At 42.0% G+C, this 26968-nt stretch overlaps 2 protein-coding genes across 6 annotated transcripts in view; both read right to left on the bottom strand.

The window, feature by feature from the left end:
• Positions 1-18309: 18309 nt before the first annotated feature.
• Positions 18310-26968, bottom strand: part of LOC115809930 (synaptojanin-2-binding protein) — a 131991-nt gene continuing 123332 nt past the window's right edge. The window contains exons 1-4 of one of the 2 annotated variants that reach the window (XM_030771818.1): positions 24104-24263; positions 23655-23732; positions 20292-20360; positions 18310-19594 (exon numbers count right to left, since the gene is read on the bottom strand). In XM_030771818.1, coding sequence (XP_030627678.1) covers positions 19481-19594; positions 20292-20360; positions 23655-23732; positions 24104-24166 — 324 coding nt within the window. In that variant the 5' untranslated portion in view covers positions 24167-24263 and the 3' untranslated portion in view covers positions 18310-19480. Of the gene's footprint in view, positions 19595-20291; positions 20361-23654; positions 23733-24103; positions 24264-26968 lie in introns of those variants that run through there. The other variant, XM_030771816.1, reaches the window with a different exon arrangement.
• Positions 25735-26968, bottom strand: part of actn1 (actinin, alpha 1) — a 37866-nt gene continuing 36632 nt past the window's right edge. For 3 of the 4 annotated variants that reach the window (XM_030771777.1, XM_030771776.1, XM_030771774.1), the window contains 3 exons: positions 26738-26803; positions 26183-26341; positions 25735-25936 (listed from right to left, as the gene is read on the bottom strand). In XM_030771777.1, the coding sequence (XP_030627637.1) occupies positions 25778-25936; positions 26183-26341; positions 26738-26803 (384 nt within the window). In that variant the 3' untranslated portion in view covers positions 25735-25777. The remainder of the gene's footprint in view (positions 25937-26182; positions 26342-26737; positions 26804-26968) is intronic. The other variant, XM_030771775.1, reaches the window with a different exon arrangement.

A 26968-nucleotide genomic window follows, 5' to 3' on the forward strand; every position in this document is an offset into this window, starting at 1 on the left:
ACGACCATGTGGAAAACCCAGTAGCATGCCGGGAAACGTATCAGCTGTAAATGCAGTACAGCACATGTCATTATGTGAATGTTACCGACACCATCAAGTTTCATCCTGACAGAGAACACACTTCATGGCCGAAAATGAATTAAAAAAAAAAAAAAAAAAAAAGCCAAAACAATGAATTTACTTTTTTCCACTTTTTTTGACACAAATTTTCTGGGGCTAGGGAGAAAATTTCCTCCCTGTCCTCTGTTTTCAGTGTAACTCCTGGCAGGACTCAAGGCAGTGTTTCAATGCCAAGTGAAATCCCAGACTGAGAGCAAGTATTGTAAAGTGTCATGGAACAGTGAGGTAATGCAGATCCCTGACACAAACTCCTCTCTCAGCAGGTGTAAAATGTTGCCAAACTAAGCAATGTCCAAAATGACGCGTTGGCAAAAAGGACACACAGGGAGCAGGGAGGCCGGGCACTGCAAGGGAAAGTTAAAAGGCTAGCTTGTGTGCGTGTGTGTGTGTGTGTGTGTGTGTGTGTGTGTGTGTGTGGGTTAGTCCATCGTCCATATAAGCCAGATCTTATTACAGTGCTCTCAGAGAATGCCTCGAACAAAGACGTAATCCACACATAGGGATCTAACAGAGAGTCTGAGCGAGTGCGGTCATTTCAGAGCGAGTGCGGTCGTATTACGTTATTAACAATTCTACATAAACGCAACTCCACATATCCCATCAGCGCTTCATTCAGACTTACGACAAAGTAATGCATGTGTTATAACATCTGCTCAAGCATTACTAGACTGGCTTTGACTTCCAGCACATCACAGCTACCATCCCCTCTGAGATACATTAAATGGAGCAGGAGTCAACCAGGGAGCCCCCCCCCACCACCACCACCACCACCACCACTGTGGGGCCCAGAGGCACTTTAAGCTCCATTAAAATAATCTCAGTCATTATTAGTTAAATAATTCTCCCAGGAGCCCCCGAGGAGGATTACATTCTTTATTACACTAGCAAGACAGTTACCTCTCCCCTCCTTTATGCGCTATGGATTTAAGAGGTCAATAGTGTATGCAAATATATAAGTGAACTTTTTTTTTACAGGCATCCTAGGCACTGCATAAATGTTCCTCTTGGACAGGAGTTTTAAGCAGAAAAATCAACTGTCATTACAGTTTCTGAATTTAAGAGTCAGCAAGGACACAAATACAACCTGTGCTGTAAGTTAGTAGAAAGAAAGTTCACCCTCTGAAAAGTTTTGTATTTTTTAAAACATGTTCGGACATTTAGATACTCATTTCAGTACAGGGTTCATTTCAGCCCTGTTTACTGTCAGAGCACACAGAAAAATTCTTGTGTTAAAATCAGCTGTCAGAACTAGCAAGATTTCAAATGTTCTTGATACAGTAGATTACGATGCACGAACAAACATCTTCCAACAGAGTGAGCTGCTATATTCAATTTCTATGATTTCAGTTATCAGTGAGTGTAGATGCAACCTATCGCAGGTATGGGGAGATGACAGGAGAGGAGAGGAGGAGAGGAGAGATTGATATTATCAGGTTGAGAAAGGGCTGTTGGCAGCACCAAGACTTTGTCCCTGTGATAACACAGACTGCTAATCTGGTCTTCAGCTCTAAGTAAACAAACAGGATGCGGGATGGAGAAAATAGAATGCCTAATGAGAGCTTAATGAGAGAAAAACGATTTTGGAAAACAGAGGGCTTTGGCCTGGGGCGAGTTTCAGGAGCGGTTCTGATGTTAAAAAAAAAAAACTCTCTTATTTCTTTTCTCTTTCTGAAGAGAAACTCATCTCTCCTTCACTCCTCCTTTCTTCCTCTCTAGTCTCTCCTGTCCTCTCTTCTCTTTTTGTCCTTTCTCTCTCTTACCCTTTGTGTCTTTTCTCCTCTCCTGGGTATGGAGAGAGCGACAGGCCTGAGGTTGGTGACTGTTTAACAGTCAGAGGGCTCTCTCTCTCTCTCTGTCCCCTTCTCTCTCTTTCTTTCTCTCTCTCTCTCTCCCTCTTTCTCACACGGCAAGCAGGCAGTGACACTGGCAGCTTCAGCAGTGGAGAGGAAGAGGAATTTAGATGCAGTGGAGCATCTAAGCATATTACAGACTCAGAATGATTCACAGTTCTTACAAGGCTGACAGGCTCTGTGCACCTCCACAAATCCAGGAGCAAACAACACAGCACATCACACAATGCCAGGAGAAACACAGAGGTGGAGGGAGGAAGGGCACCTCGGGGAGGCGAAATCATGCTTTTGTCACCCCCCACCCCCACCCCCACCCTCCACCCCCCGCCCCCTCACCACTGTACCCAACTCATACAAATACACCTAACCCATCTCCACATCCATAACAAGTAGAAATATTATGGTGCCAAACCGAAACACTTAAGGCAGAGGTGACGATAAACAAAAGTGACGTTTTCTGATGAAACGAATTAAAAGGGAGAGAAGGATTACATAAGATTTTTTTTTTTCCACAGAACATGTGGAGGTGTAGTGCTCATCAAATCAAATGGATCAGAAACGCAAGCTTAACGCAATACCTGAAATCCAATCAGCTGTTAACTGCGGTACCGTCCTAAGTACGAGCATATAATACAGCCGTATTCAATTCAATCTTGTGATCTGCAGACAAAGTTTCAGTAAATATGACTTGTTTACATGCTTTCATGTTCATGCTACAATGGCATGAGTGGCAAGGGATTAAAATCACTTTACTCATGGCAGCAGGTTTGTAGGCTGTCAGAGGTCTAAAATAAATGCGTATAGAAGCTATATGCGTGAGAGTCTATTTTAGTCCAAACGACACGTTAACACTCATCCGAGTGGGAGGAATCCTCGTTCACAACCATCTCAACCTTCTCTTTTCCAAGAGAAGAGAAATAATATCATCCCTCCTCCTCACTTCAGGCAAGCCTCAAGAGTTCTCCTTCAGATGACACGCAGTCATAAAAACACACAGCAAAGCAAATCTCAATAACCATACCAAATAAAACACCAGTGACATGGTAAAAATCACTCCCCTCATCTCAGTGACATACACTCTGTACTCAAAAATAAGAACATCAAAGCTGTCTTTTTCTCCACTCACGTATTTCTTGTATTTCTTCTCGGCAAGTATGCACCAGGGGAGTCAAGGGCTCAATAAGACCTATCCCCTTAAATATTAATTCTTTATTCCAACCTTAAACTTCACAGGAATCAAGTCATTAAAAAAAAAAAAAAACCTAACTGTGCTTAGACTAGAACTTCAGGTTTACATCAGTCATACACCAGCATGTCATTGTTGTTTGATACTATTTAAGCCAACAAGAGCGTGTACCTTGTGTATCTCTGCATAATGCATCCCTCCATAGCTATCAGTCTCTTTTTCTGTTCTTTACCCCACACAGGGAGGCAGTCATGCTGTGTAGCCATCATCTTGTCAACAATCGTGTGTCATTATCCGAACACACTGGTTTACTCCAAAAAAAAAAAGAAAAGAAAAGAAAAGAAAAAACATGAATTGTTCAGCTGTAGGAACACTTCTCTTTATGCATTTAAGTTACTCACACAGGAAGACCATGACAAGTATCAGTAACTTGGTTAACTGAGAATGCTAGTCTTTGACTTGGTAAACATAAAGCAGATAGCATAAACAGACAGCATAAAACATAAGCATAAGGTTGCTACATATTTGCTTAAAATTTGAAAAAAAAAAAAAATCTCTTTGAAAGTGTGATGAATGATCTGCTGTTAAAAAGAAGGTTCAATTGTTCACATGTGAAATAGAACCAAATAATAACACCTGAGAAGATACTACAGCTGATGACTTAAAAATAAATAAATAAATAAAATAAAAACAAGGATGGCACAGAATAAACACTACTTTAACAAAACTTAAAAAGTGTCAGAGCCAGCCTTTCATGCCTGGCTTACAGCTGAAACTGAGATGGTTGTCTGTTCACTTCACTCTATTCTGACAGTATTAATAACGCTCTGATCCAGCTGAAGGCACTGGACCCTCTGAAGATCACCAGATGGAGAATCACTCCACTTTTCTCATGGGGTGTGTCTGCTCTGTCATCCCATCCACATCAGACTCCCCCAACATCACAAGGAGTCAAGCCCAGTTGCCATAGTAACAGAGAGTCAAATGCACGGGGCAGGCAAATTTTTATGTGAGATGTCGGAATAAGAGTCATAAAAATCGAGCGTTTAGAAAAGCAATGGAAGGAGAGAACTTCGACTGCATTTAAGATTGTTCTTTGACGTGTTTCTAGTTGGCATGGACTTGAATTTTCACAAATCTCAGACATTATTTGATAAACCAATAGCCTTAGGAGGACACGTTGAGTGAGAATGCTGAACAGAGTGACACTCATCAGTCCACTTCATCAGATCAATTCACAACCATCCATAGAGCACTTAAATTGAAAAATGCATTACTTCATAGAGATTTGGTTATTATGGCCCAAATTAAGCAACAATGCCCTCGCACGAGGGCAGATTTGTCTTCCAGCAGGTGACTTAACTCTAACCCCCCCCCCCCCCCCCCACACACACACACACCCCAAAAAAATCTTTTACATACTCAAATATACAATACGTTTTGCACAGATCACCTGGACTCGTGTGGTTACCCCAGCAACAAAACCTCGGCAAAGGGGCGACTCCAGTTCCCACCAATATTTATGCTGTTCTGCTGACTCCAAAGGTAAGCAAAACACAAACGCATTTTGGATTTTCATACCAAGAGTCCTGGAGGCAGAGAGAGAGGAGAGGCAGCTTCAGCCTTCTGACAGGCTGATGGATTAGCATGGCTCTGCCCAGCCAGACACACTGGTCAGTGGCGCCGCAAGTGCCAACAGAGAGTCATAATGTAATGAAGTGAGAGATACATCATACATAGAGGAACATATTAATAACTCATCCCTTCAGTACTGAGAAGCAAATGTTCCACAGAGCTAATGGTCAAGAGTTGATTTTGGGATCTCCATTATTAATATATCAACTATCTCTATGAAGTGCTAATAACGGGCTAATGGTTCATGGGCTTGTTATTTATAATTATAAATTTGTCCTTCATGAATTGACTCGCACAAAGCTCGTAATTTACTCTCTGCCGATGATATTCTTGTGAGAAACTACAGACATGTGATAATCATTTAGCTGTAGTTTACTAAGTGTAAACTGTGAATGAATGGCTTATACACTGATGGCGCTGTGCCCTTAATTCACGTCTGAATGGAGAAATCCTCTCACAGTGGTTTAAGGTTCATTTTACACTCATCAATTCTTGGGTAGAGGGGCATGACTTCACTGTACAGCATGCCCATATAGATGGGACTCTCCACCCACAAATGCATCTTTAATGCCCGCCTTCCCGATCACATGACCTATGTGAAGTGTGACTCCCGCTAACATGAGGGAAATGTGAGGTATGTATGAAGTGGATAAGCAATGATTCGTATCAGGCCCTTTATCATAAATGATCACTGAATCAGAAAAGCCAGCCTAAACTGCCCTCCGTCATGCAGCACATACACTCAAATGAACACACACACACAAACACACACACACAGAGTGTACAAATGCACACCTGTATATGCCAGAAATTCCCCACGGTTTATAATTTCCACAAATGGGGCATCAAAAAGCACCGTTTTATTTTCCTAAACGTTGGCAACCGCCGTTGCCTTCGAGTGTGCTTGTGTGCGGCACGAATTCCTAAAGGCTGATAAATACACGAACAAAATTGAAAAAAAAAAAAACAAAATTAAAAATCAAACCTCAGAATCTCATGCATTATAGAAATTATACCCACGGGACAGCGGCGAGCGAACACTGAAGACAAGCATGTAGCCACCAAGAAAAAGTGCTATGCTATAAATAGAGAGGGCTGGAGCAGCACGATGACACAGGAGGAGGGTGAAGGTACCTCTTCCAATGCACGGGATCTCTACAGATGAGAAAACACAACAGCGTTCCTGCCTCTGCTGCGGCCGTAAAAACGCGTTAATAGTGAATTCAGCCAGTATTACCAGCCTCACATTTGTGACATGTCATGTGTGTATCAGTTGTGATCACTCGAAAGACGTGTAAGTGATGAAGCTGATATAAGCAGAAACGCAATTAACCTATCATGTGTCACAGACATAAATGATGTGAAAGGAAAATGGTCAAAGTACAAAGGATACCCAAAGCCTGAGAGGCTTTTGTTAAGACTTGGTTTCAAAATCATTTTCTCCTTGCAGAGAATAATGCGTCTATCTTTAGTCGTTCTCACTACAACACATCCACTGAATTCCCCTTTGACCATTAAACCTATAAATGAAGACTACTGTCACAGATCATGAACATAGCTTCAATGAGTACAATATTACTGAGACATGTTGAACAAAACAAAACAGAGTAACATCATGACAGCTTTGGTGTCGTACTATCATTTATTTAGCACGTCTTCTATTTTCTGGTACACTACAGAGGAACTTTGGCAGCTGTCACTACACTTGTCATGCAAGAATTTCACATACCTTACCCCATACACCACATGCTCCCATGAGCCCTTTCACATGGTGCTGAGGGAAACTACCCAGAGTTCTGATTCTAGATCAGTGGCTGATCATGTAGATAAAGATAAGGGCTAGTAAAACAAGAAGGGGGAAGAGGCAGATCTTAGATCATTGTTTCGGGGAAGCGGTTGCTTCCTCTATATGTTCAGACCATCTTGAGTGACTGGTGAGAAGGCCCATTGAACATAGTCACACAGATGTCCATACAATCAACATCATGCTGACCGCATTTCAAACAGCTTCCTCTTTCCTACAAAACTCGGCAGATATGTCTTTTTCCATTGACAGATGATATAATAAGTTTACTCTACAGTAAATGTTGTGTGATTTGGGACACAGCCATTGGAACCTGGTGGGACTGCACAGTAGAGCTCTGTCAGGGCCAGAGACATTTTGCAACTAATGAACACAGTCATCAAACCAAGGACACTCAAGAGTCTGGCCCAATGTTTTTGGGAAAATCATCTTGATCTAGTTTTCTAACCCCTTTTGTATACTGAGAAGGGGGTATCGTATTTGTGTCTTTTCATATGATGTCTTCTTCACGATTCAAAACAGTGAAGGCTTTTTCTGTCTGAAAGAACAATTTATGGTCTATGGTTTGATGTAAGATCAAGAGACTTGGGACTGATGGCACTGTGTGTTCTGTGGTTTCTGTGCGGCCAACAGAAACCTGAGGAGTGTACTTCTCGAGCTTGCTAGCTTTGCAAAGCAGGAGGATACCAATTGTACTGAGCCACAGAAATGCCTGCAGTGAATCTGAAGTAGACATGGCCTAAGGCAAGAGCCACACAGACTAATTAACATAATAATGATGGGTTTATGGGAGTTTTCATGTTTTCATTAAAGGAATGGAAACTGACAGCTGTATTAGCAAATATTTATCTATGGACACGTCCTCCATATTCTTTAATGAGTGATCTGCAAATGTAAAAGACAGATGTCCTTTAAAATAAAATAAAAAATCGTGGCACTATTTTCTGATAATGTTATATAAAAATGGGTTATTCTCCTGCCTTCTGAATAAATGCCTTACATTCCCACTATATTACATGTAGGCCACTTTATTAATTGTGGGACTCCAGTGGGCCTTCATCGCTAAGTGAGGGAGGGTCAGTAAAGTAGACAATGTGGCTTCAGACATTAAAGTTTTTTCCATTTTTGAGGACAGCACTGTAGACCGAGCGAACATGAGCTCCCTGATTCGCCCGACACAGAAACGCGAGAGAGCCGATTTTATGCTGGCGAACCGTGAAGCTGAAGCTAGCATCCCCTATTTTGGGAAGGGTCCCGTTAAAGGCCCGACACTTGAGATGGCCATAAACACAGTCTCAGCGCGAGAGATGGAGGGCATCAGCTGTTGCGGAATTAATCACATTTTAAGACAACACCTTCTGACCCTGTTTTACCTGCGACAGGGGATTCCCTTCCATTCAGCGCTAAAACAAGCTATTGGTCTCAGAGGTATAAAACACCGTCGTTCCCTTTTGCCCTATACCTTGTTAGATACCACCTATAGGAATCGCCATAAAACTCATTATTAATGCAGTCTACGTGATTTGCTCGGAAATGGCTCCAAAATAACAAATTATACTTCCAGTTAGGCTAAGGTTTGGAGTTAACATGTCTCGTTTTAAATGTTAGCAGCCAATCTCACTATACCCAAAAAAGGTTAGGCCCGTTAGGATTTTCTCCCCGTTGGATGTTCAAGCTAGTAAATCTTACACTGATCATAATACCATGCCTGCCCTCTCTGCTCCAGACAAAGAAGACTTCAAGTGTTTACCCTCAAGTGTTGGCAATACTGGCGTCCCCAGGCTACTCTGTAAAACTCATTGAGCCGAAATTCAATCTGAAACCAACAGAACCCAATGGAACACATGGTGTCGACAGCCTACACAGAAAGTTGACACCACGAAAAACGATTCTCTGCCACATGCAGGAGCACCGGTAAACTACACAGCGATAAATGGATGCATCCGTTGACTTACTGGTTAAAGAGGTTAGCGCCAAAGAAAAAAAGCCTAAACTTGGTGTTGGACACTGAGCGCATATGCACCCTGCTGAGCAACGTAACATGCTGGACATAAATTAATTTTCTCCCCACACCCAAACAGAAATCCTTTACGTGATATTCATTTGCAAATGTGTCTTAAGTTGCGAGTTTGACCCGCCCAGTTTCTTCTATGTGTAATAAATGTAGCTGTGTTATTATTAGTAGTAGAAGGAGAAGAAGGAGTAGTAGTAATAGTAGGAGACTACTATTAGTATTTCGACTAGTACTACAACTACAGGTTTTATTCTGTCAGCGAAAAGACTGAATTATTGGAGTGAACAGTGAAGCGAATTTGGAATCAGTTTTCACTGCCCAAAATTTCTGATGCCAGTGATGTCCAGTTTAACGCTAAGCATGCCTATCATCTAAAGGATTGCGGCGCCCAGTACAATTCATTACCTATCGTCTAACACCGGGATGGCCGAGTGCTTAAAGTGACCACATAACAGCTGAGTAACCAATACTGATGTGCTAGCGTGCAGAGAAAGAGTCACGTACCTGGATTAGTATCCGCTTGAATATTTCCCCCTCAAAATATTTCTTTCCAAACACATAAAGAGATATCTCTTAATATGTGATTAATGTTTTTTCAGCGTGTCTTGGCTGCTTTACATTCGCCACCTCCCGTGTCACTCTCCTCCCGATGAGAGAATACCCCAGGGGCGAAATCGCTCTCCTCACGCACGCAGAGGCTGATTTCTCGCGCTTTTCTGTTGTGGCAGATCAATAGGACCGGTGAAGTGATGCCTCTGTCCCCTGGCCCGGCTCCTGCGTGAGCCGTTCGCCTCGTGTCCCTCTCTCGCGCGGTCTGATGGATGGACCAGTCACCGTGCTGTCAGCGCCGACTAGCAGGCGCGCTCTCAAATCGAAGGGTCGCTGAAAAGTAGAACCTTGGAACCCATGCAATCGGCTCTTCCGCTAGTGCCGAGCAACAGCGGCAACACGCTCTCCCCCTCCTCTCCAGTCTCACGTTATAGCGTATAAGCACAGTCGATGTTCTCGCACCAAACAGGCCCTCCTTCATTGCATGACATAACACGCCAATACTGTATAAATGGCTCGAGTGCAGACGTAATTAACACATTTAAGCCGACCGTTTATGTAGCGATGCGCTTTTTCGACATCCGAGATTCGCTCGCACTGGCATGGGAGCCAAGCGCTATATCCTCCTCTCTGCTGTTTTTTCTTAATTCCCAGTCATTTTATTTCAGTTTCGGGGTATCTGTTCGCACCTTCAGAGCAGATACTCGCTCTTCCACACATCACGAGAGCGAATTCAACAGCAGTTCTCAGAATAAACGGGATTCGATTCTTGCCTCACCCTCCGCCTCCCTTCTCCAAAATTCGCCCTAGACACACACCCACGCCGAACACACACATTCACACTCACGTGTCTACGTCATCCTATCAGCTAGGATTGAAAACCTGCACAGTTATTGCAACCAGCCGTGGAGAGGGACTAGAACGCCAGGGAAGACACAGACAACGCGGACCCAACACAACTACATGGATGCTCCATCGCTGAGTGGAATATGGCTGAGTAGAAAACAGATCGCAGTAGAATCGGTATCTTGAGTAGCCTACTGTTGCCAGGGACTGTTCGCTGGATAATAATAATTTAACATAGACGTGATTGAAAAATGGCAATGTTCTCATTTCATTTCTCCCGTGATTCAAAGACAAAAAGCAGTGCGTAGGGTGGTATTATTTATTTGAGTTTTGATCTTTGAGTTTTTTCTTGTCCCTTCCAGCAGGAAAAGAGTTACTAAACTATGAGAGGAATTTTTCAACCTCCAAGATAAAGCCATAGAGGAAAACAGGAACATACCAGACAGGCATTTCATTCATTTACAGTCTTAATTACTTATCCAAATATCACAGAATACCAAAGACTATTTTAAAACAGATGTGACTTTGAGTGAGTGCTTAACACAGGAAAGAGATCCATTTATTATAACTTTTTTTTTTTTTTTTTTTTTACATCGGAACCGATTTTAAGATGAGAATGTGGTCAAGGCGGTCTTGCATAGCTGTTATAAACTTGAAGACAGGAACTCTTGCTCTTTCTCTCTCTCTTTCTCTTCCTGTCAATCTGCCTATCTTTCACACACACACACACACACACACACACACACACACACACACACATACACACCTAAGCCTGTTATTTAGGCCAGAATACTCTGTGTCAGGCTCATCAGAGGAACCACCTTGGCCTGTGGTCACATACAGGCACAAAGACACATTTTTTAAGACCATTTCCCAGTGTCTGTATTCATGTGCCTCCCTCCTGAGCCCTCTTTGCTTATTGGGACAGCAGACAAGCTTTTTTTTCCTGACTAAGAGGAAGCACTGCAAATCAGCAGGAGGATACACTTTCTTCTCAAGGTTTTCTGTTCTTTGAAGAGAGAACACTAACAGCAACAAGAGGAAGGGCAGAAAGCAGAATTAAAGGATTCATATGTCACATGCAACTTAATTCATAATTGCATGAAACCGGAAATCACTTGGATTGTGCGGACGCCATCACTGATTTGAAAACAAAAACTCAGCTGTAAATACTAACCTTTTCTGTGATTTTGTCTCATTTAACACATCTGCAGCCTTGGGGGACAGTGTAAGTCCCTCACGAGGAAATCAATTTAATCTGATTTTAATTACAGTGTCCGGGGAGTACATTATAGGGTTTTAGTAGGCTCTTGAGGTGACCATGCTTGTTAACACTAACATGTAAAACAGAGGCAATCAAGACACGATAAAGAGAAAATTGTCTTCTCCATCTGGTCAGGAGATTCCTGTGTAGACCGCAGTCCCCAGATACACGTCTAGTATTGATGTCCTAATTATGGGTAAAAAGCAGATATTCGTGACTGATAGTGACTCTCATTTATTTATTTTGGACGATTTTTTTTCTAAGGACAAAGCAGAAGTTCTCACTCCAAGTTCCCTTAATTTTGAAGAAGTCTTTTTCTTTTTTTTTTACTTTACTTTCCAGTTAGGCTTATCTATGCTTTCTCATCTGCTGCGAATTGAACTCCGCCCAGATGCACTCAATCGCAAAAAGTACATAACAAACACACAATTTGACCTACATTTCCAGATAATAATTATTAAACTGTGATCAACCTGACAACAAGAAAGGCACCACATGATTTAAAATAACTACCGGTCTATTAACCAGCACCTGGTTTGTGAACTGACAGCGAACATTCGCAATGTTAGAGCATCCATGCTGTAGAGCATCCATGTGCATCCATATGTTGTTAGGTGCTTTTTTCATTTAGAGAAAATTAGTTAAAATGCTTATTAAACGGTCTAATTAACACTTCTCAAGCAACCCTAACCCTTACCCTTCCCAAGTAACTCATCCGAGGGAATAGAAACCCTCCGTTTTCGAATCAGGTAAAAACCCTACACCTTGTTATCCTTATCATCGTTAAAGGAGCGTTCGACGAGTGTTCAGTTTGCGTCGTCCACCGCTTGTCCGTCTCCTCCTTGTCTCTGTGAACAATCGGTCAAGTACTATCACTTCGGAAACACGCAACACTAAAGCCCTCGTCTAGCCTACTTACGATTCAAAGTCCAGTTTGCGACGTTGAGAAATTGGCGAAGGCAGAACCCCCTAATAACTCTCTCGCCCGATCGTGGCTGGGCCTTCTTTTCCCTTCCCTGTCCTTTCCCGCAGTGCCGTTAGTGTGACTCCATTCTCCGTGGTACATTACATAGCTTCTTTAAGCGTGCCTACATATATGTAGGACTACTCACCGTTTTATGTTTCGTCTCAGTTTGTGTACTTAATGTGGTGAGGTTCAGTAGGCGCCTAGTAACAGGCTGTCAGTTTTTCTGTGTGTAAATCAGACATGTGCGTGTGCGTGTGTTTAGCGAATCAGAATTAGTTTCATCTAGCCAGCTCTATTAAATAGTAAGCGGATTCTGCTTTGTTAGAACATTCGCGCATACAATGAATACGTGTGAAACCGTTTCTTACTTTAGGCTACTGAATGTGGTGATCCAGGGACTTGTGTCTGAGAACTGAATCCTAAGAATCAAGTTTTTATATAGTATATGTTATTTTGAATCATTTCTAAGTTCAGTGCTCAGGGCACTGAGCTATAGTAAGAGTTGTCCAGAATCACTGTATTTTAATTGGGTTCACATTCTCAAGTAAGGTTATGGTTATAACTAAGTCATATTAACATCAGTTTAATATTCACAGTGAACCATAAACTGTCTATACCACTGACATGATATCACTCATACATATGTATCTTTTTAGATATTTTAAAAATTATTCATATACATTCTTACAGTCTAATAGAAATGTCATACAGGTCATGGTGGTTGCTAAACAGGGTTCTTTAATCCACTCCACAAGCTTTTTTCTTATCACTGCTTGACTGAAACTCTTCCCCAATGTCCTCTGCCGGAGGGTTAGTGTTTGGCAGCATTCATTAGCTCTCCAGCCATGCAGCGCTGTATCCAGGGCACAGGGAGGCATAGAGGCAGCCCGACGGCAGAGTACCGCACTTGCACTTTGTCCCCCTCCCTTCACACTGGGCAACCTCCCTCTACATATTAATACTGCAAAGTTATGCCACCCGACTCAGCAAGAAAACCCAGGCTTTTAGTGGCGAAGATTCAATCCAGACCAGAGTGTGGCATGGCTTTTTAATCTTCCAGATGATTTGAGGTCTGGGACTTGAAGAATAATGACAAGCTTCACAGCTAATTACATAAACACTCTTAATTTACAGAACTAACATGCTCAGACACTGCCGTTTGATTCTAATGCACTTTGAATTGTCTGGTTTGTTCAGCACCGCAGAATAAGTCAAGTCGTTTCACGTTCCTGTCAGGGCGGGCACCTGGAGGAGATGGAGGTGGACATCTCAGCAGAACCATCCAGTCTGACATGCATCACTTGTGGGCAACGGCACCTGACTGCCACCCCTCTAATGCAGACTGATGTAGGAATTAAAGGATCCAGCAGTCATCCATATGCACATACAGTCTGTGTACTCAAAGAGACCTTCTCCTGTCACCCATTACTAATGGGTCAAACTGTGAGCAGAAGTTCACACACCTCAGGCATTGTGACTGTAAATGCAGATGTCAGGACGGAGTAGGGGCGCCAGATGACTGACTCTGGTGTGACGTTGAAATACACTCTGTATTGTTCTATTTTATATCTGTGCATCTCTCCGCTTTGCTAGTGTCAGTTGTGGTTAGGAGAACCTATCACTGAGCAAGGTGTTCTTACGGTCAATATGAAGCAGCTGACCAGATCGCCTGTTCCTAAAAAAAAAAAAGAAAAAGAAAAAGACAGGAGTCAATGATATGGATGACTTGACTAAAGAAATCGATTGAGAAAAAAGTAACTTGTCAACTTGTATACATCACTGAATCCAGCAGGACTTACAGATCCCTGTCACAAAGGTTTTAGGATGGTGTTGTAGAGACAAATTCATGTATCAGGCTCGAAATACTTAAATAGCAGTGTGGTTAAATTGTGTAGTAATTATATTAGTCAATGAGTGTACCCATTATAAATAGATTACGTCATTAATTTTCATGCAGACAAATCTACATAAATAAAATATGCACACTGGGATGATAGTTTTCAATCTATCATAGATTACTGAATAAAACAAAATTCATCAAACACTGTGTGATTCATTCATTGGGGAATTTCTCGAGAGCCAAGAGGTTAAGTCTTCCAAAGCATGATGTATAGACTTTAGTATAGAAAACTTAGCTATATGTAACACTGCGAATTTAGACGTTTGTATTGTTTCTGTCAGTCAGCCCAGACCTTAAAGTTAGATTATGTATGGAGTAGCACCACAGGGTTGCCGCAGGGTCATAAAGTCCATTAGATACACAAGGTTTCCTATAAGTTCCAGCTTGGTGTCTAGAGGGAGAATAGTTGACGTGCCTTAAGCCCAGAACCACCCCAAGCCGTTTCAGCATGCTGTAGGCTATCAGTGGAAATCCGGTCCATACAAGCAATTACTTGCCAGTGCTGATCCTGCTGCCACACACGTATGGCACACAGGGGATAGCATGCATTGCTTAATGGTCCTGTGTTTCAGACAGACAGGCACGACTTAGCTTTGTCTAATGATTGCGTGTATGTTGTTAGATGCCATCTGCAGTGGGAGAAGAGAAAGGGTTAAGCGAAAGGATTACACTCATCCCATTCTATCTATGAAGTGACATGCATTAGAGCTGTGATGTCATCAAACAGCAGCCAGCATTAGCATAGCGATTTTACCACAACAGCAATGGACTGAGGAAGGGCAGCATAGAAAGCAGTGATGATCACTGCCACCAAATAGTCATTTGTCACCAAATGATCCAGTAAGGCTGTGGTTCCTTGTGACCTGGTGCTTAACAGTGGCATTTGCTCTGCATGAGTCCTGAACACTTTGTAAAACTTGAGAGCATGTTGTAGAGATTCAAATCTTCATACCAACAAATGGAATCATTAACCGCTTAAACCTTAGCCTATGGCTACACTTAATAAGTTAGCAAAAGTCTCTCAGTGGAGAAAAATACAACGGCAGCTAAATGTGTTAGAAATTACCCCATGAGCACCCTACAAATGAGGATATAATCCTGATATATGACACAGGAGATGAAAGGAGGTGTGAACCAGGTAGTTGTTTTAGTTCTGGGGGCGGGGGTCGGCTTTATTTTGCAAGTAGGGTGACGAACAATATATGTGACGTGGGTGCTCAGCCGATTGGACCAGATCGAGGTGGTGATGATGTGGACGTGCTCATTGCAGGTCAGTCTGGTAGATCAGGGTCCTACCACTCCTTAGTTGCCAGCTCAGGTACAGGCAGGCAACGCCGGCGACTTTGGGATGCTTGGGTTGGGAACTGGACCTAGGTTTCCCTTGTGACAGGTGAGAATCTCTGCTCTTATCCACTCGACGCGTCGCAGCCGGCTCGGTCGGCAGGTCGGTCGGAGTCTGGCGGAAAGGGAAGAGGCGGGCGTCCTGAAGTTTTGTTCTGAAACATCGGAACGTTTGAAACGTCCTTCATCTCCTGAGGCGCAGCCTTCGTGGTGACAGACTTGAAATATGCTCTGGTAGAGTAAGTTCCTAATTCAGGTGAACTGACAGGTGGTCAATACCCTCTGCCTGGACTCCCCCCTACTCAGCTGCACAACTGAATATGAAGATAAAAGATTCTATGTGTCGAAATAAAATACAGTATTTTGTACTTACAAACCTACACTTTGTGGGAAGCACTGGACTTAAGCATATTCATACATGAAATAAATTGTATAAAGTAAAACTTTAAATGAAAATACTAGTTAGATGGCAATGGATGGGTGAATGTCAACAGCCCTAGGTGTAGGTTGGAGGTGTGGTATTACCAGGCGAAGCACGTTAAGGTTTTTCCAAAGACCATCCAATAAAAATGATAAACTATAATACAACATTTCACATACATGCACCAGAGATACCGACCATACCTGTCTACAGCGCACAACATAGTGAGGAGTTATCATGAGTTGTCTGTTATACATTATACCACTTTGAAAAGGGCTGTGTGTCGTAGTGCATGTGTATTGGTACAAAAAAAGCACATTTTAGAGCATACATGTGAATGTGCTTCGGAGAGAGCGAATGAAAAGGTTGCAGCCCAAATGGATATGTTTGAGTGGTGAACTTTGTGTTACCCTCTGTGTGTGTGTGTGTGAGAGAGAGAGAGAGAAGGGGATATAAGTGTTACTGGTTTTGCAGTAAAGCCACATATCACAGACCTACAGCGGTGAACTGTACAAACACAACTTGGGCCTCTCAGAACTCATTAATTCTAGCTGTTGGAACGATGCAGTAAATATTGAATTTGATTTCTTCTTTTCTTAGCACAGCCCCATGAAAATTTGATGTAGTTTTCTTGTGATTCATGATGAAAAATTAAAGCGCACATGTCAGCGAAGGCTTCTGTACTCCCTCCTCTTGCCAGGCCTCCAATCAGGGTTCCTTCCAGCGCATTTACACACATGGCACAGAGGTGCGCGCACACACACACACACTCAAACACACACCTCTGATTGAAGTCACAGCTGAATGAAATCTTGGTACCCACTCTAGAGCCAATAATTCTCTCAGTTCTCAGCTGCCACTATGTGTGTGTGTGTGAGTGTGAGAGAGAGAGAGAGAGAGAGAGAGAGAGAGAGAGAGCGAGATAACACTTCAAGACTCATTGTATAGACATTTTGAGGAACAGAGATATTGACTGTAAGTGGTAGTCTGGCTTTTTCTTAGTGTTCTTTCCACATTCTCTGATTGGGGTTTGCCCTGAGGCCATGGTGTCTAAGCTGTCAGCAATGCCAAACACATTTTAGTATGAAAATTGTGATGCTAAGACATCCTGGAGGTTTTGGTATATAAAATATGAACATTTAAAAAGTATTTTGTATTATTTTTGTCGAAAGAAGTATCTTTTAGAATAAATTGAATATGAACAAAACAACTCCAGCCATAAAAGCAGCCAAAGTAATGTTTTTAAAGTAACACAGCAACTAATGACAGAACTTTATGAACATAGAGCACAAGTGTATGCTCTACATTAAAGCTGGACCACGGTTTGAGCAGTCTGTATGCCCGGTCTGCTTCGAGATTGTACAGAGATAACTTTTTTTAAATGATCTATCGCTTTCCTCTTTTCAGGAGCCACGGCAGTGTGTGCACCAACTGTGGAGCACACAGCTTGAAGGTGAAACAATAAAATCCATTATCAACCACTCTTCCCACAGTTCTCTCTCTCACACACACACACACACGTGCGCACACACACACACACACACACACACACACACACACACACACAGAGAGAGAGAAGCTGTAACAGCTGAGATCTGGTCGCTCTACCGTTTAACAGACAGCCCAAATTAACAGTTAGACTTTTACTCTCTTGGAATGAGTTGTCTTCATAGAGATGGGGAGGTGCCAGACAAGCGGTGTCTGTTACCTTTTCCACAGCCAAAAAGTCCTTTTTTCCATAGCACAAACCTGACTCTCACACCGCTGCAGCCAAGTCCCGGAAACCCTTCTGTGTTCACCAGCCAGAGATTCCCACCGTCTCCCTGAAACAATCACTGCTTTCAGACAACGCGGGGATATGAATATTACATTTGACATCCAAAAAGAACTCAAGTGCAAAGGTGTGTGACACAGATAAACCAAAGCCAAAGCCAGGAGGGAGACAGCAGGAGGGAAGCCTAACTCTAGTGGTACTGTGGAATCAGACTAAAGCCCAAAGATATTGAAGGGCTGATAGACATATTCATATATTGCACATGAATTTCCTCTCACAGTAACAAACGTTCATTGAGACCGTTCTGGTGTTGTATGATGGGCGAAAATTAAAAGGTGTTTTGATGAACTGTGATTATATCACTTGACTGGTGTAAAGATTTGTTTGAGGAGGCTAACATAGTTCACCACATCTTTTTAACAGCAGAAGTTTTATGTTTGCAGATGCATGTTTTCACACATGACGCAGGCTACGCACTGTGTAAGCCATATTAAGATTCAAAAAGTTTGAGTAATCCAAATAAAATAATCTAAGGAAAATAATAAAAACGTCACATTTACAGTTCAGTTTAGTTCAAGTGAAAACAAGAGAAATTGTTCACTGATAATTGGGTTTGCTTCATCATTAGTTTATTTGAATTGTCTGGGTTATCCATACATTAGTCAACATAGCGTGTTTTAAAACAGTGCAACTAGCGCCGATAGTGATTGCTTTATGCATATTTTTAACAAGTCGGAAACATTCTGAGAAAATAACCACTGCTTGCGAGCTTCTCCGGGGATGCAGATTTTGGATTAGCAGCAGTGTGTGTGTTTGCATGTTAACACAGACAGTTTAGAAGATAGTAGATTTTGTCAAACTTTAGGTTCGTCAGAGACCTCTGATAGAGAAGGGTTCTGGTGAGGATTCTGTCTGGCTGTGAGGCAGCACAACAGCCGCCAGCAATGACAAGAAGAAGAGCCTGAGCATGATTTGACAGACCTGCGTTTTTTACACTTTCATTTGTCAACTGAGATGCTGAACACTCTGTCACACACACACACACACAAACACAGAAAATCTCCTGGAAAAACGCTCTTGGTATTTCTGTAGCAGTTTTAGATGTGAATATTAGAAATGTGGAGAGACGGTATATGGGTGCCTTAAAAAAGGCAGGAATGACGTTGAGTCAGTCAGGGCTGAGGCAGATATTCTTTCTTTGCACTTTGCCATATTACTCCTGCTTTGCTTAAGGAAATCTACTCTCTGTGGACCTATTCTGTCAAAAGACACACACACACACACACACACACGAAAAGAAAGAGGTTGCCTTGTGTCCCCATTGTACGTGTTCAACCACAACGAAATCACACTACATGGTGCAACACTGCAGAGAAAATATATTTTCAGAAGTCACAATGTATGAATGTCTGTCTGTTTTACAGAGGCAAAAATTTAAAAAGGCAAAATCCCCAGTGACAGACATTATTAATATTGACAGGAACAAAAGACACTCTTTATTCTTCCAAACAGATATCAAAATTTGTTTCACAAACAGTACATACTGATCTTAAAGTCTTAACTGTGTTAAACTCATAGCTCCACATGCTCTCACTGTTAGCCCACATGTACATTGCTGACCTCTACAATTAGCACCGGAGCGCTAGAGGTCAGTCAGTTATACACATGGCAGTCCGGCTTTTTAGACACAGCAGATATACCAATCCTTTCTGTCTTGTCCCATTTTATTCAGAGTCCTGATACTCCCTCTGTCTCTCTCTCCAGACTCACAGCCCGTTTGGATGCTCTATTCTGGGGCTGGGCGTGGGTCTACGTCCCCTTGCTTAGGTTGGCTCGCTGTTGTTCCTGGTACTCCTTAGAGTCCTCCCATGGACGTGGGCCACGGATGTTTTTCCACGCGTCCAGATCTGTGTTCCTCAGTTTCTATGACGACGCAAAGACAAACAGAGGAGGTGTGGTCCGTGTTAACAAAAACAAAAGATGCGATGCCAGCAAAAATCGGCCATCGTTTGTATGCCGAGTTACACTTACGTACGAGAACGGGAAAATGCAAAGATGACCAGCAATATTAGGATTCATATATATATATATATATATATATATATATATATATATATATTCATATATATATATATATAGAGAGAGAGAGAGAGAGAGAAAATAAAACTGTATATGAATTCGTTTATTTTGTCTGAAAAAGTATTGCGAGCTATCAAATTGGTAGACTACACTAGACTACACCCCTTTGTCTTTAAGAACAAAAAGACACAACCAAACTGTGAGCAGAGGTCTGTTCAATACAAGATGAAAAGGATTTCATTCAAGCTCACTTACTTCTTAAACACATCCGTAGTGCTGACATACACAGTTTGAACTGCACAGTAAATGGTAGAAACTGAATACGGGATCTACGGCCATACATCACTATCCGACCAAACTCCATCCTCCTACACGTCTGACCCAGATCTGTTTATACTACTGCCCTGTTCTCTACATTCATCTCTCTCTCTGTCTCTCTCTCTCTCTCTCAACTTTACTTCCCTTTCTCTCCTGTCCCATTTTAACCTTGGTGTTCTTTACATCCATCCATCTCCCTCTCTTTCTTTCTTTTTTTTCTTACCTCATATTCTTCCTCAAGAACAACAGACTGCTTCTGAGAGTTCACTCTGGCCTCCAGAGATGGGTCCAGCTGGGAGAAGAACACACACACACACACACACACACACACACACACAGAGTGAGAGAAAAGCAGAGCAAGCCATATGACAACAACATTGTCTTAAACACCCCCTAACTCCACAAAAAAAAAATGCAAGCAGTAAGCAGTCACAGGCCATCCATACACACATGCCCTGAAAGCAATATCCACAGATGCATGAAAACAGACAGAAAAACAACGCAACATAAGACTTATAGTATGTTATGATTCCATAAACGCATCACGTGTATGAAACTATGTGACCACAGTGTTTGTAGGCCTCAGTGTGCTTTAGTAGGATTACCAGACAAGCTTACACACACATGGGTGACATTCGTGACAATCACACTGTACAAACATTCCTTCGGTGCAAAAATGAGATTTACACCTTGGCGGGGCTAGGAGTCGTCGACGTGCAATGACACGGAGCGGCTTTGTTTTCCGTGATGCCCTACCCGGCTGGAAAGGTGTCATTTTTTAAATCATCCAAGCCAACATCAAAAGACTGCAGCTTTTTAAATGCACATCAGACACCCACAACCAAAACTTTCATCATGTGTGGGTTTTTGTTTTGACACAAATGATGTGAGTAATTCATCAATAATTGTCACGCTGGTGGTGTGGTGCAGGACCCAAGTGCAAAGACACGATGATGTGGGTGAAAAAACGGAAGGCTTTACTTAAAATGAAGACCAGAATACAAGTGCAAACTAATAACAAAAGCCAATAACAAAAAGGTGCAGCATGACAGTGTACAAAATACACAAACAACGATAGACAAAGGACAAGGAAAACACTAGGACTTAAATAGAGGGAGAACTAAACAGGGCAACACAGGATTGGTAGAAATTAACAAGGTTAATAATTAGACAAACAGGAACAGGTGAGGGGCGGAGACAGACACAGCAAGAGCACAAAGACATAACAAACTAAAAGTCCAAAATGGCGGTGCAGGTTGTGACAATAATAGACTCGTTTATTACATCTAAAATGTAATATGACACTGTTTCATAATTTTTTTTTATAACATATAGTAATATATATATTTTTTATACATAATATAATATTTATAACGTATAATATTGTATATTAGGTCTAAAATGTAAGATAATACTGCTTTATTTTTTTTTAATGGTGTGAGGCGAACAGAGGCAAACGAGGGCCAGATAATTAAGACAGATGAGAGGAATAGTGTATGGGTACGTTTCAAACTGAGAGGAGTGAAAAAAGGCGAGTGTGTGAGAGAAAGAGGGTCCCCTGTCTGGTGTCTTAATGTGTGAGCAGAGCCTCTGGGTAGAGTCTGTCCTTCCTCCCGCTCATGAATAATTACTGCAATGTATAAATTATTTCATTCATCTGTAGCACATTAACTCATAAAGGACCACCACCACATAGAAGCACACACTACACACACACGCACCATCCTTTCAAACAGACACACACGGAGACCGACTACCCCACCATGTTACACTAGTCCTCAGAGCAAGCTGCATATTTTAACCCATTTTTCACCAATAAATAGTTCTAGTATATTTTTTTTCTTCTCTCCTTTGGATTGGCCTCCACTGAACTCCTCCACCTCTCATTTACTGCTCTTTTCCCTCTGTACTTCACCACTCTTTCCCTATCTATCTATCTATCTATCTATCTATCTATCTATCTATCTATCTATCTATCTATCTATCTATCTATCACTCTCCTCTCCTCTCTTCTCCTCTCCCTCACTCCCGACTCATCTCATCTCCCTTCCTCTGCGCTGTATCAATCTTATCAAAGAGTTCTCTCCCATTTTTCTCTCCTTCTTTTACCGCTCTAGCGGGGTTTTTTTTGCTCCATCCCCCTCTCTCCTGACCCCAGCACCTCACAGCGAGTTCTCGCAATCATTTTTATGTCTCTGAAATATATTCACTTAGACTTTGACATAAGAAATGTATATCAAGGACTTTTTTTTTTAGAAGATAAAAATCTCTGTTCTGTCCAGACAGAAAAGAGGACAAGGAGGAGTCACCTTGTACTTTTAGTGAGAGGGGGTAAAAAAAAAAAATCGTGGATAAAAAGGTCCACAAATATTAAAAGAAAAAAAAAGACTGACAAAACCTGGGTTAGAGGACACTAAATATTACAAAGGCTCTCTGTCCCACTCAGACACACACACACACACACACACACACACAGTGGCTTCATTGATCTAAGAGAAAGGAAGAGAAAGTTCTGAAATTGGAAATGGGTCAGTGTTTCTGCAGAGTGCACAGGCTTCCGGTTAGATAACACTAATATGCGCATTGCATGAACTGTCAAAGCAGGACTGCCAGACGCAGCATGGTACATGTGTCCACAAATACACAATGTGGAAAAAAGCAGAGCTTGATGTGAAAGGATGTAGCGTGTGTATGTGTGTATATGTATGTGTGTATATGTATGTGTGTGTGTATGTGCCTCAGGTCTCTGAGATAGAGGATTACTGGTGAATGAAGTCTGGGGCTGGGGTGGGCAGCTGTGTTAAGGCACAGACTCTGTGCTAGAGGCAGAATGCCCCCTCTGTCCCCTCTCAAGTGCCAGCTCTCATGAACAGTAATAAGAAAAGCTGCCCTGCCATCTGGCACTCAGCCCAATGATACATCATTTGTTCTCTCATTGTACACACACACACACACACACACACACACACACACAGAGGAATATTTCAATGCCTTCCGATTCAACATTTCACGCCAGTAAGTTCATGATGTTCCATCATATCTAAATGTACATTAGTAAAACACCAACGGAATTGGATCATTGTGCGTCTGCATTTACAAAAGCCCAAATGGTGTTGCTCGGGCCCTACAACAGTTGTGATTTTTTGCTTTGAGCCTGAAGTTTTTCCGTTGTAAAAACACTGATAATACTGTAGGTTATCTTTACGTAAAATGAGAACATAACCACTGAGGCGCAGTTGAGCAAGCAATTTCTGCCTGCGCGCTCAATAACCTGCGTCATCACAGCGTGAGAAGTTCTCTGGGCGTCCACTAGAGGAGACTTATGAACACATAAAACGTGACTGAGTTACAGACAATGAATTACCTTACTTGCGTGCAAAACTGACATAGTTACTATTGTAGATATTCTCAAATTATTGTTTAAATATTCCAGAGGGATTGAATCGTAATTGCAAAGCATATTATACGTCTGGTTATCTCTCAACACAAAACAGTAAACCTAAAGGAGTATTCTAACAACAGTCAAGTTAAAAATGATCGGAACCAATGGATTTCGTTTGTAATCAATATCACAATACATGGATACCTTTCTTTTGATCTTCTGCGCATCGTATCTTATCTGTGTGAATTCTCGAAGTCCGAAGGACCCTCCGACGATAAGTAGCTAAAAAGATTGGAAAACATGGTTTCAGGGATCATAAATACTTACAGATCACTTTAGGTGATTCAATCCCAATTAAAAAGTGTCGTCCACTTTGCCCTTACTGAGGCCATTATGGCTGTGCTGTAGATACAGACAGCCTGGTCACCCTATTTTGACAGTCTTGCTTTTCTTTTTCGTCTTTATCGACAATACGACATGTTCAATGTCGAGAGTCGTGTAATTCGATAAAATGTTATAAGAAAGCCTTTTTACAAGAGCGTATTTATAGTTGCATCAAGAACACATACGTTTGCCTGAACGTTATCAAGACCATATTTAACAAGTTATTGGTTTTTAGCTTGTTACAGTTAGCATAATGTTAAATCACTTACGAGCATAGGGAGTCCGTATCTTACATTTTTGTTCTTCTTTAATTTACTGATCTGACTCCACATTTTGACTCATCAACGAAATTCTATAACATCATTTCGTGTTCCTGTAGCATCGCTCTGTGACATTATAAAACATAGGACATGGTGCATAAGTACGGTTCACTCACAACATATACCCATAATACACTACTGTCCAACCCCTTCTCGGTACCCAGTTCATCACGGACGCGATTTTTTGGTTCCGCAGCGGACAGTATTTGGCTTACTTAAGGTGAGTTAAGCGTCACTTCGCAAATAAAAATTACAAATGTTTTAAAGAGCACTTTATTAAAGATTAATTTAGGTTTGTTAAACTTAAGCAGTCAGACTTATTGTTCTTTTTGTCTGATATAAAGTATATAATTTCCCTCATTATGTCCATGTTTTCCAAGAATCTTTATCTCTGAACACAGCGGTTGAACTGAAAAATCTGGGGTGATCAGTTCTTTTCTCTCTGCCATTAGCTGTTAATTTTTACAAATAGAAGAGTTTGGACCAGTGTGGTATATAACCATTTGTTGCCTAGTACTGAATGAATGTACTCTGCAGTTTTTGCACCGCAGAGCACAGTTCGACACATGCTGACCTGCATGTTTTACACGGGGCGAGAGTGAGTGTTTTAAATGGCATGCGTGTAGTGTGGATACGGACGATAAATAGCTGTCGGTACCATTGTTGGGATCACTGTCCCTCTCCTCAGCGGTCAGACTACACCACTACCCCACATTCAGAGATAGAGTTATTGCCCGTGTTTATGCCTATGACACTCCAGCTGATCATTTATTTGTTTCGTTGGTTGGTTGAGACTTTATACTGTGATTTAAAAGTCATAAAGTGACTGTGATCTTAGCATATAATTGTGACAGCACTAGATTGCAATCCAATCTTATTATTACATTTGGGACCAGCTTTCCGCAGAATAACAACTTACCACAGAAATGAACTTGCCCACTGACAAAAGTCATCTGTCTGCATCTGTATTAAAATGATTTCGATTACAAGACAGAGAGAAAGGCTAGACGGCTCCTTTTTTTTTATTCCTCTGGTACAACTGCGTATTTGAGTGTTTATGTCCATATAAAGAGGAAGTAACACCACAGGAGAATTGAAAGACCACCAGTTGGTTTTTTTTTTCCCTTTATTTCAATTTTTCTTATTTTTGTATTTTTTTTTTAATCAGGTGAAGAAAAATACCTTTTTTTTTTTTGTTCTGTATAATAAAATATGTTAACTTTATTCATTTTTATGAAGAAGAAGAAAAAAAAAAAAAAGAAACTACAAAGGAATTTTAAAAACAGAAAGAAAACATTTTTCCTCTCCTTCTTTTGTAAACCTTGGGAGAGTTTGCTGCATTGCATTTGAGAAGCAAATACAACAGAGACAGAGCTTGGAGGTGAGAGGGCGAGAGGGGCCGGGAGGTGTGGGGGGAATCAGGTACGGAGCTATAGGACACGTATGAAGGCCAAGGCCGCGGGAGCGTACAAAAATGTTTTTTTTTTTTTTTCAGCGTCATAAAGTGGGAGGCTGCGAAGGAGAAGGAGGAGGAGGAGGAGGATGATGGGGGGGGGGGGTCTGGACTGTTTGGAGGAGAGGGTGGCTGGCGCGGTGGCGACGGGGACAGGCCGGTCAGGGTTTTCAGAGGTCGCTCTCTCCGTACAGGGCGGTGGAGAAGGACATGTAGTCCAGGGCTCCGGGGACAGCGTCAGGCCCTTTGTACGGGGCCATGCGGGCGATGCAGTACTCAGCCTGGTCGGGGGGCAGCTCTCGACGAAGCTCGTCAGCCAGGATGTAGTTCTGTGAGGAAGATGCAGTGAAAGAGAGACGTTAACAGGGCGGGTCAGGGATACGTCGAGACATCAGACACTTGAGGGTGGTGGAGGATGGGATGTCTCATTGACAATTAACCATTGCTATGACAACATGTGACAATACACGCACTTCTAATCTAAAACAAATGACGTGAAACATATTCTTGTCATTTCTGGTGTTTACTACTATACACACATGTCCTGAATGCACAGAGAATTTGGTGAGCTGTACCTTATCCCCGGCCAGCACTTTGAAGGAGGCCATGACCTGGTCAGCTGTGTCCGTGTCAGCTGTCTCACGAGACATGAAGTCGATGAAGGCCTGGAAAGTCACCACGCCCATCCGGTTGGGATCAACGATGCTCATGATGCGTGCGAACTCTGCTTCTCCCTACAGAGTAACGGAATGAGACTTAGATGTCGCCAAGAAAACCCTCCACCACAGTAACCGATGAACATTTCATTTCATGAGTAATCTACATAGTGTTGTAAGTTTAGAATGAAGAGGATATGTTTCCATAGCTACACCTGTAACTATTCTCATATTAACTCAATAATCAAATTCCACTTCCAGTCTTACTATGACATGTTCCCTGTTAAAATACTAAGTGGATAATTTACACATTCATACACAGAACAAATACAATATTTACATAAACAAACATATATGTTTCATATTTTCTTAAATATTTCCTCTGGACTCGCAGAAATGACTGAATTGGATTGAAGTTGGGAGGACATATCTCTCTCCCAGTCGTGTTCTTTATGAGGATGGTCTTGGCTTTACCAGATTATAACCCATGGAGATTAGGCAGGCTCGGAAATCTTCCGCATCCATCATCCCTGTTCTCTTCTACAGGGGCCAGCGGGGAACAGACAAAAACCACGGAGATGGAAAGGAGAAGGATCCAGAGAGGGAATGAAGTGAGGAAGACAGGGTGAAGGATGGAAAACCAGAAGAAGGAAGGACGTGAAGGACGGAACAGAATGCATGATGGGAAATGAGGAAGTCATTTTG

This window comes from Chanos chanos, chromosome 4, assembly GCF_902362185.1.
Source record: "Chanos chanos chromosome 4, fChaCha1.1, whole genome shotgun sequence".
Taxonomy (NCBI): Eukaryota; Metazoa; Chordata; class Actinopteri; order Gonorynchiformes; family Chanidae; genus Chanos; species Chanos chanos.